The 10460-nt window shown below is 53.9% G+C and overlaps 1 protein-coding gene across 1 annotated transcript; it reads left to right on the top strand.

Moving 5' to 3' along the window:
- Positions 1-4671: 4671 nt before the first annotated feature.
- On the top strand, positions 4672-9816 carry LOC118842848 (translation initiation factor IF-2-like). The gene is made up of 3 exons (XM_036750152.1): positions 4672-4773; positions 4873-5164; positions 8541-9816. Exons 1-3 carry the CDS (start codon positions 4672-4674, stop codon positions 8600-8602), a joined length of 456 nt encoding a protein of 151 aa, XP_036606047.1. The 3' UTR covers positions 8603-9816.
- Positions 9817-10460: the final 644 nt, after the last annotated feature.

The raw sequence follows: 10460 nt of genomic DNA, 5'->3' as shown, positions 1-10460 counted from the left end.
TTCTCTTCTTTCCTCCATTCTCCTTCTCTTCTTTTCTCCATTCCTTCTCTTTCCCCTCTTCCATCTTCAGAGGGGGTAAAGAAGGGGTCCTGCCCTCAGGGAGCCCCAAGTAATCATATTGGAGTGAGTCCCAGGCCCTGCCCTCAGGGAGCCCCTTCCTTTGTCCTTGTCCTAAATCCTTAAAAACCACTGTAGAAACACCCGCCCTGTTCTGATGGAGTTGTCTCATGAGCCCTTGAAAGGAAGCTGACCCAGACACCCATCCCCAAGTTCCCCAGACTTCCTGAAGAGCCTTTTGGCAAGATCATCTCATTTGGAATTTATGCGGCTGGATAACAGCAGCCGACATTATTACAGTGTTTGAAAGTTTCCACATCGCTTTATCTGCATCATCTCCTTTGAGCCCTCCAATGACCCTGGGGATCAACCAACAAGTATTTATCATACTCCTGCCCTGTGCTGGGTAGGAGTCCTTCAGAGTTGGGGTAGGGGGGGAGGGGAGAGAAGGGAGGGAGGACAGGAAGGGCAGGGGGAGAGGGGGGATAAAAGTGAAACAGTTCCTGCCTTCAGGGAGCTCACAATCTAACAGGGGAGAATGTAAGTGAATATATACAGTATCTACAAGGTAATTGTGTGTGTGTGTGTGTGTAGGATTGGAAACAGTAGCAGGTGGAGGAACCACAGGATCATAGATTTATAGCCAGAAGGAACCTTAGAGACCATAGAGTCTAACCCCTCATTTGACAGATGGAGAAACTGAGGCACAGAGCAGTTAATGAATTGCTCGCGGTGGGAGGTCATGTAGCTAGTTAGCATCTGAGGAAGGATTTTATCTGAAGTCTTCTGGACTCCAAGCCTGGCGCCCTGTCCATTGGGCCTTGGGTTACACAGGACATAAACTGGTGGTTTAGAGAACAGGCCTGCCAGGATGAGCTCTGGGCTAGAAGATCAATCCAGGAACGCTTCCTGGAGAAAGTGGAATTTCTGGAAGTGTTCAAAGTCAAAACTCAGATCAGAAAGGAGAAGCCCTGGTGTTCTCTGCTGGCTGGTGGTGGAGAGAGGACTCCACTTTACTGAACACTTTATTATTTAGGTTATTAATTTATTTAAGAAGGGAGTGATGGGGCGCAAGTGAGCTCTCTCCAGTGGGTAGGCAGAGGTGTGGAGGCACGGCACGGATGGGCCAAGGAAAGCCTGATGCCTGGGGCCTGGACACATGGCCGGTAGAAGACAGAAGGTATCAAGTCCCATACCAACAGTATTGATTTGTGATTTGAGAGTCAGTAACTACAGCAGAAGCCCAGGGTTGCTGTTTACCTTTTACTGAAGGTGCACAGCATACCCTCGGGGCTTGGGGAGAAACGTTTTCCAGCTTCCTAAGGCATCTGGTCTCAGCTTGGGGAGCGGGAGGCCTCTCCCAAAGACACAGACCTCCCCCCACTCTCCTTCAAGGCACATTATGCCCTTTGTCTCTTTCTCAGACACGTCTGCATCATCTCATTAGCATCTCAGAGCAAAGAGAAGCCAAGATGATTTAGAGGGAATAGAGAAGCACAAGCCATTGAAAATAAACAGGAGGCAGCCCAGCACAGTGGAAAGGCTCTGCATCTGGCTTGGATTTGAATCTTGGCTCTGGTCCTTGTATGACCTTGGGTGAGCCACTTCACTGAGATAGCGGCTCCAGATCTCTTCCAAATCTCAATCTATGACAATACTAAGATCCTATGACTCTCTTTCTCCCCTAGAGTCATGATTCCATAAAAAAGGAGTTTGAGACCCATTTCACAGAGAGAAAGCCTAACCTCTAAGCTTCAGAATCTCAGAATCTGAGTTGAAAGAGACAGCAGAGGTCATGTGGTGAGGAGCCGCCCTCCTGACTTTATCTGAAGGCCTCAAGGTAGGGGGTTAACACATTCCGTTTGAGGCATCCCAATCTGCTTGTGTGTCTGATTGTTAGGGCGTTTTTTTCTTAGTATAAGAGGCAAGCACCTTGAGAACTGGGATCGTTTCACTTCTGTCTCTCCCCAAAGTTTAGCATAGTACCTGGCACACAGTAGGTGCTTAATTAATATCTGTTGATTGACTGATTGATTCCATAATTGACTCTACAGTCTAAGTTTTCAGCCCCTCCATTTCTACCCATTGTTTCTAGTTCTTGTAGAATTTAATATTCCCCTTCAAACAAATGCCTGAACAGCCATCGTGTCTCTCCCCTGAAGCTTCTCTTCTCCAGGCTAAGAACAAACACCCTGTTCCTTTAACCGATTCGTGTTCAGTGAGGTGTCTGGTGTCCTTCCCCCTCCTCCTGGTCACCCTCCCCTGGGTATGCTCCAGTTGAAAGGGCAAGTCTGGGTTCACCTTCTATAGGAATTGGCCTGGACCCCTTTATGCAGTGGTCAAAAAAATTCATTACCTTGAGGCCAACCTGGTGATGAATAAATAAATACTCGTCGATGGATTGATCAAGTTAGCTAGGCTAACTACTGGATGACAGACAGACAGGTATACCCCATCGCCCCCTCTGTACTCTAAGCCTTTCCAGAGACTTCCCTTAAAAGAAGGAGGAGGAAAATAGTAACAGCTAGCATTTATGGAATGTTTTCAGTTTTCAAAGTGTGTCACATAGTTTATTACTGGAGTTCCATTTTACAGATGAAAACACTGAGGCTGGGAGTCAGGGATGGGGGACCTCTGGCTTCCGGGCCACATGCGGCTTTCTAGGTTCTCAAGTGCAGCCCTTTGACAGAATCTAAGTTTGGATCCTGTCAAAGGGCCACGTGTAGCCTCGAGGCCACAGGTTCCCCACCCCTGGTAATGACTTGCCCAGGTTCAAGCACCCAGTGTCTGAGGAAAAATTTGAACTCAGGTCTTTCCGCCTCCAGGTCCTGACCTGTAGTGAAGATACCTACGTTGGTGTTTTCAAGCGTTTCAAGGGCTGTCTTGTGGAAGATGGATGTTCGAATTCTGCTTAGCCTCAGAGACTTTAAGCAAAGGGTAGAAGCGGCCTGAGCTGCCCAGTAATTCAATTAAACTCCTAGGATAAGCTTTCAATTCAATCCATCTCGATCAGCGCCTTCTACTCACAAGAGCCAGAGTTTTGTTCAGCCGGCCCCATGCAGCCTTGGTATTGTTTGCCCCTCCCCCTCCCTCGGCTGACTTGGGTCCACGCCGTTCCTCTCGGCCAATCCAAATTTCCTTCCTCTTTCAAGATTCTGCTCGAGTGTTTCTTCTCCCCCGGGGAGGTTCACCTTTGGCTCGGAGCTGCTTTCCATATCTTACCAGCTTGGCGATGGAAAAAGCCTGCATTTGAAGTCACAGGCTCTCCAAAGAGTGTATGCGATCTTGGTGGAGTCACTCGGCTGAGGCGGGGCCTCAGTTTCCCTATCTGTCAAATGTGGGAAGGGCGGTGCGATGCAGAAGAGAGAACACGGCGAATTTGTCCTCAAAGGACCTGGGTTTGAGCACCGTGTCTGTCAACCTATGTGTTACCTTGCCCAAATGATCCAACCTTCTCGGTTTCCTTATCTGGAAAATGAGTGGGTTACCGACAGGGATCCACGGCCCCTTCCAGCTCTAAATTCCATGGTTCTAGCATTAGACCTCCAAGGGTTTAATCGAACGAGTTTGCTTTCCCAGCTCCACCGCGTGGACGGGGGTGGGGTGAGGCGGGGTGCTATCCTTTACTGCTGTTAGCAGACAGACAAAGCCGTCTGCTTCCCGTGGGTATGGGGGCAGGGCGGCAGGAGGTGAACAACACATATTAAAAAGACTAGGAGAGGAAAGACATAACCCGCCCCTATAGCTGGAGTGTGGGCACAGTACGTTCAAATCTCTACTCTGCGTGCCTCTCTCTCTCTCTCCCTGTGACCTCGGACAATGATAATTATAACAGCAGCTGACGTTTATAAAATGCTTTCAAGTCCAGAAACATTTGTTAAGTGCCTACTATGTGTCAATCAGCGCTGAGTGGGGAAAGAGGCAAAAAAAAAAAAAAAAGATACTCCTGTGTTCAAGGAGTTCGCAGCCTCAGAGAGGTTTGCACTTTTATTTTCCGTAAAATGAGGATAACCTGCCTCCCTGGATTGTTGTGAGATCAAAAGAAGATATTTGTAAAGTGCCTTACAAACTTAAAGCACTATGTAAATGCTGCCAATGATTACTGACGTTGGTTGTCGGACCCTGACAATGACTCTGTGCAGAAGCTGCCAAGGATATCATTATGGGCGCGAGGAAACTGAGGGTCGGCGGAAGTTGTCACCTTCCCACCCCCACCTGTTCCTCTTCTGTAAAATGAGCTTGGGTTAGACCAAGGGTTCTTCGTTTAGCGTCGGTGAGTTTTTAAAAAATATTTTGACAGCTGGATTTCCTTGGTAATCTATGCATTTTATGTATTTAAAAACATTACCCAGAGAAGGGGTCAATGGGCTTCACCGGACCGCTGCCTAGGGGTGTAAGAAGCCCCGGACCGAGTCTGCAAAACGGAGGTGGGGCTGGGCCAGACGGCGCGGAAGGCTAGAGCCTCCAGCTCTGGCCTCTGGTCCTAGGAGCTCTAAGATCTTTTTCAGGGGCACATTCTGCGCTAACAGCGGCGGCCCGGGACGCCGGCAGCCTCCCGCGGTCGCCCGGGGAGGTCTCAGGTGCAGCGAGGACCCAGTACACGCAGGGCACATCATGCACCCTGCGGCCGCACGTCCCGCTCTTCTAGAGCACCCCGAGGGGCGCCGCGCCCCCGCCCGCCTCCACGTGACGCAACGTTCCAAACCGGGCTACATTGTAGCCGCCTAAGCCCCGCCCATCAATGGAGTCGTCTTTCCTTTATTTCTCGCCCCGGAGCCCGCCTATTGGCCCTAGACCCGAGGCCTGAGGCTCTAGCCACGCCCTCATCCCTCGGGACGGCCCTCCCACTCCTCTCCTCGAGTGGCGGAGAGGCCCCGGCGGAATCCCCGCCCCCTGGTCCGGGCCAATGGGAGGCAGCGGGGGCGTGTCGGGGGTGGGGTGGGTGTGTGGAGCAGCCGGGAGGGTTCTGCGGCCCCGGGGCCAGGGGGTGCAGCCGCGTGCGGAGCCCGGACCCTGCGGAGCCCGGAGCCTGAGCACCCCGAGCGGCGGCCGGCGCTAACCGCTGCGGCGCAGCCCCGGCGGAGTAGAGCGGAGCGTGTCCGGACAGGTGAGCACGGGCCCCGCAGCGCCGCCTCCGGCCCGCAGCCCCGGGCGCTCGGCCGGCTCCTGCACCGGCTCAGCCCGGCCTGGCCCTGAAGTCCGGCCCGTGGACGCGGCTGGTCCTGCGCCGACCTTCGGCCCCGTGGTCCCTGGCCCTCCGCGGGCCGCACCTGCCCCCGCGCTGCTTCCCTCCTTGCCCTTGTCCCCCTGCTCCCTTCTGCCTTCCTCCTCTCTCCTCCCCTCCCTTCCCTCTTCCTCCTCTTTCTCTCCCCTCCCTTTTTCTCCTCCTTTCGTTCTCTCTCTTCCCTTCCGCTTTTTTCCTCCTCTTCCTCCCTTTTTCCTTTTCTCTTTCATCCCTTTCTTCTCTCTCCCTTGTTTCTCTCCCTCCCTCTCTTCCTTCGTCCTTTCCTCTTCCTCCCTCCCTCCTTTTCTGAACTGCCCTCCGTCTCTTCATCTGTACCCCACCCCCCTTTCCCGAGCTGCTGCCCCTCCTCCTGACCTCTGTTCCCAATCACTACTATTTTCCCGTTGCCGTCTCAGATGCTCTAGCTCCCTCATGCATCTTTCTCCTCCCTGTTCACCTTTCCCTGGTCCTGCCTCTCCGCATCTTGGGAACCTCTCTGTCTATGTGGTATATATAGTACCTTCATCTTTCTCCTTGGCTTCCCTTTCCCTCCCTCCCCCCTCCCCCCTTTCCTCTCTCTTCTTCCTTCTACCCTTCTTTCTTCTCCTTCCTCCCTCCCCTCTTCTCTCCCCCTCTTTCCTCCTCCCCTCACCTCTCCCCCTCTTCTCCCTCCTCTCCTCTCCTTCCACTCCCTCTTCCCCCTTTCCTCCTCCCCTCCCTTCTCCTCTCTCCTTCTTCTCCCTCCTCCCTTTTCCCCTCTCCTTCCACTCCCTCCTCCCCCTTTTCCTCCTCCCCTCTCCTCTCCTCTTCTCCCTCCTCCCCTCTCCTCCTTTCTCTCTCTGCCCCTCTTCCCTCCCTCTCCCCATCAGTTCTCTTGGTCTGCCTTCTTCTGGGGTCATTTCCCACCTCCCAACCCTTCTTAGGTGCTTCCCTCCCCCTCCCTCTCAGGCCAGGGGTAGGGAATCAGCCCTTTGAGCCCTCTTAGCTTGGGATTGGAGAGACTGGAAGAAACAAAAGTTGAATATGCCCCTCCCCAGTCACCCTTTAGGAATGGGGGGGAGTGCTGGTAGTACCCAGTTAACCCCTCCAGGGCCTAAATAAGCCCCTTTCTTTCTTCATTCTTGAGCCCTGGGCTTTGAGTCCCTTGGGGTGTGGTCCCTGGCACCCCCCCCCCCCTTCAGTTCCCATGAGCCTGATGAAAGGAGGGGAGGGGGCGGGGAGGAGGAGGTGGGGTGGGGGTCTGTAAGGCCTGGCTGATATCCTGCTGGGATGGGGAGGGGCTGTCAGGGCAGGGAGCTGGGGAAGAGGAGGGCCTCATTGTCAGGAAGGTTGTGGATAAAGCTCCTTCTTGAGCTCGGGTCAGTGTGGGTGGGGGGCGGTGGAGGAGGCTGCAGAGGGTTACTAGGGAGATCCCGAGAGCCAGGGCTGGATAGCCCAGGCTGGCAGGAGGAGAGAGAGGTGGGTGTCCTGTGACCCCCAAGTACCTTCTGAGGAGGGGGTGTCTGCACAAGCCACAGCCTTTCCCTCCTATGGCCCTCCCCGCCTTGGCTGGGTGCTGGGGTGACCTTGCCTCAGTCACTTGCAGTCAGGCCCTCCTTCCCTCCTCCTGGCCTTGTTGGAGGCGGGGGAGGGAGCCAGGTAGTCTCTGACAAGCGCCGGGGGCAGCCGAGATTCTGCGTCAATCTTCAAGGTAATTGTGTTGAGTGCTTGGTGATTATGCGAGAGCAGCCCTGTGTCTGAGGCTGAGGCCGAGCCTGCACCGCAGGAGGCCCAGGAAAGTGGGTTGGGAATGAATGTGCCTGCTGCCTGCCCCGCTGGGGAATGACCTGGCCTTGGTCTCCTTCCTTCCTCCTCCTACTCCACACCTGCTTTCTTGGGGATGGAGTTTCTCCTCCCCCCAGGCTATTGAGGAAGGGGAAGGGGGGGAAGGGCAGATGAAGATATTGGAAGGTAGGGGGCCCATCGGACCCCTCTAGCCTCTGGGCGTCCCCTGCCTGGGAGTTCCTTCTCCCTTCACCCTGCCTGGGCTGCTTGCCCAACAGAGATTTGCCCTTGGGCTAAAATGGCCTGTAGGCTAACTTGGTGGGTCTGTCTGTCCCAAGCAACAGCCCAGAAGATGTTAGATTTGATGCCATCAGAATTGTCCGTGATGTCCCTGCCCCGTGTTTGGCCAAGGACTTTTCCCCCTCCTCATCACAGATGTGTTTGGGGAAGCTTTCCTTTGCTGGCCTGGCTGGGCAGGGTTGGCACAGTTGGTGGAGGGATGAAGGAGAAGCACCCCCCCAACTTCAGTTTCTTGGGAAGGTGGAGTACACAGAGGCAAAGTGGGGTGATGTCTCTCCTGCTTCCCAATTCTTTAGGCAGATATAATGAGCCCAAAAGGCTGATGGAGAAATGAGCTATGGCAGGGACCCCACCCCCCAAGTCTGCTGTGTGTTCTCTGTGGGTTAAATCAGATTATTTTATTAGAACTGGGCTCCTGGGACCTGGGTTTGAATCATGTGTGACCATGGGTGGCCCTAGGTCTCCTCGTCTGTCAAAGGAAGGAGTGGGACCATGAGATGAGCTCTGAGATCCTCTGTAATAGGTTCTAGTCTCTGGTTGTGCCTTGTCTCTTTCTAAGATCTTCAGAGGGGAGAAGGGGTGTGTGTGTGTGTGTGTGTTAGGGGAGAGTCTTCTAAGACAAAGATATTCCCTCCTGATGAGACTCTCAGTAGAAGCTCAGGCATGGCAGAGGATAAGAGGTCTCTTTTCTTGGGCTTCCTTCCGTGTCCCCCCCAAAACCCCAACCCTCCCAGCCATGGCCTAGGAGGTGGGGAAGGGCATAGGATGGATTTGAGGACCAATTTCACAGGATTTCTGATGGTCAGGATCCCTGGGGCCCCTTTTTTATCCCCTTAGTTTGAGGACCAGAGATACAGCTGGAAGGCACCCTAAAGGCCATCTAATCTACCCTCCCTCCCCCCAATAGATGAGGCTAGGTGACTTGGCCAAGGTCACCTCGCACGGGCCTACATCTGCCAACGTTGTCTCCTGTGATACAGTCACTGTTTCCATAGTTGACCCCCTGGGTCAGAGACCAGGTCTCCGTGATAGGGACGGGTTGGTAGAGAGCAAAGGGGAGGGATGAGGGGAGCCTGTCTGTCCGGGGAGGGGCTGCCAAGCACCCAGCTAGGTGCGTTTGAACTCGTGTCTCCTGACTCCCAAAGCAAGGGCTGGCTTGTACTAATAAATGTCCATTACCTGATTGATATCCTAGAGCTCCTTGGAAGTATGTGGTCAGTGGCTGGCTGGCTGACTGCCCACCTGTTGGTCACATAGACGGGATTCTGGCGTAAGGGTAGATGACATTCAGCGATGGCTCCTGCCAGCTCCAAGGATCTGAGATTTCCTATTGAAGCTAACTTTGACCCTATTCTCTCCTGTGCCTCAAGAAGCCCGTGAAGGCCGGCCTGAGGTTTCCTCTCTCGTGACCTTCAAGGTGTGCAGGGTTGGGCCCCCAGCCGACATACAGTCGAAAGCTTGCTGGCTTGAATGGGACCAGGATTCCCAGCTGTGTGCTTGGTCTGTGGGGCCGGACTTGAAAGCTGTTCAAGCGTGTCCAGCCAGGCTGTCCGAGCTGTCAAAGAACCACGGCCCAACTCTGGACCGGCTGCCCCCCATCAGGCTCCAGATGCGCCATCCTCAATGCCGGGTGGATTTGACATTGTCTCTGGTTACTGGGAAAATGAAGTGATGGGGAAAGGAAGCAGGCCCCGGGGAGCCCAGGCACACCCGAGGTGGGGAGTTGGGGGAGAATGTGTTCATCGTGCTCATTAGCATCTGCAGCAGTCCCTTGGAATCTGTGCTCTGTTCCTTGGGCACCCCAGGAGTTTTCCAGGACAACAGCCTTGCCTCCCATGGTCTTCCAACCACAAATTAAGCAGCTAGACAAGGTCCTGGGCATGTTATCCCGATTTTACAGATGAGGACACTGAGGCTCAGAGGGGCCATGGCTTGCCAGGAAGTGTGGGAGCCAGGATTGCATCTCTGGTGGTCCTCGACCAGTGTTAAAGATGGGGGAAACAGCTGAAGGCCAGGCAGGGGAAGGTGGTGAGAGTGTCCTGTGTTTATGGCAGCCTTGGTCTCTGCTTTCCCAAGGTGTTGTCACGCCCATTGTTTCCAAGGATTCACAACCACAACCACTGGGGAAGCCAAGGGAGGTTTAAGACTTAGCTCGGGTCACCCGGTGAGTCAGTGACTGGCCCAGGCTAGAGAATGCCAAGTCTGCTCACTTCTAGCCCAGGACATTTCCCAGGGCTGGAGCTGGGGCCGGGTGACTGGGCCTTTTGCCTCAGAGTGCCCCGAGTTTAGGGCATGGTAGTGGTGCTTACTACAGTGAAGAGCCCCTCAGTTCAGATCCTGCCCCCTCTTCTTACCATGCATCTCACTTTCAGTAAATAACCTTCCTGGGCCACCTGTAAAATGAGGGGATAGGCCTGGGTGGCCTGTCCAGCTGTGAATCTAGGCCAGGGCAGAAATGGGAGCATCTTACAGACGGCCAAGCACCCAGTTGGGTGTGTTTGAACCCGAGTCTCCTGACTCCCAAAGCAAAGGCTTGTTTGTACTAATAAACGTCTATTGCCTGATGGATATCTTAGAGCTCGTAGTCTATGTCCTTGGATCGTTCTACAAGCATTTATTAAGTGCCTGTTGTATGCTGGGTGCTGGGGGTTCAGATACAAAGAATGAAATGGTCTCTTCTCACTAGCTTTCATTTGAATGGAGCTGGGGGGAGAACCAGTACTTCTGTGTCAATGTAGATAGAATAAAGATAAATAAACATATGCAGAGATAGCTTGGGAGGGATCTTTGAGCAGCTTAGAAATGACTTCTTTGCCCCTAGCGAGAGCAAGTGTAATTGGTTCAAATAGGAATCTGCCAGATGGGTGGGGGGAGCCCCTATGCCAGGCTATTTTCCTGGCCTCTCCAACCTGTCCCTCCCTCCCTCCCTGGGGCTGCAGAAATTCTTAGTTCTAATCCTGCCACCTCCTTCCAGGAGTACCCAGGGAGACCTCAGGGGCCCCCGGGAGAGACTGTGGAGCCTTGAGGGGCAGGGGCTTTGGCTCTCTCTGGCATGGGCAGGGCCCTTCCTGGGGACAGAGCCACACTTCCACCTGTGGTCTGATGCAAAGGCTTC

This window comes from Trichosurus vulpecula, chromosome 3 (assembly GCF_011100635.1).
Source record: "Trichosurus vulpecula isolate mTriVul1 chromosome 3, mTriVul1.pri, whole genome shotgun sequence".
Lineage (NCBI taxonomy): Eukaryota > Metazoa > Chordata > Mammalia > Diprotodontia > Phalangeridae > Trichosurus > Trichosurus vulpecula.
Note: the sequence above shows the minus strand (reverse complement) of the source record. Positions and strands in the feature narration are given on the sequence as shown.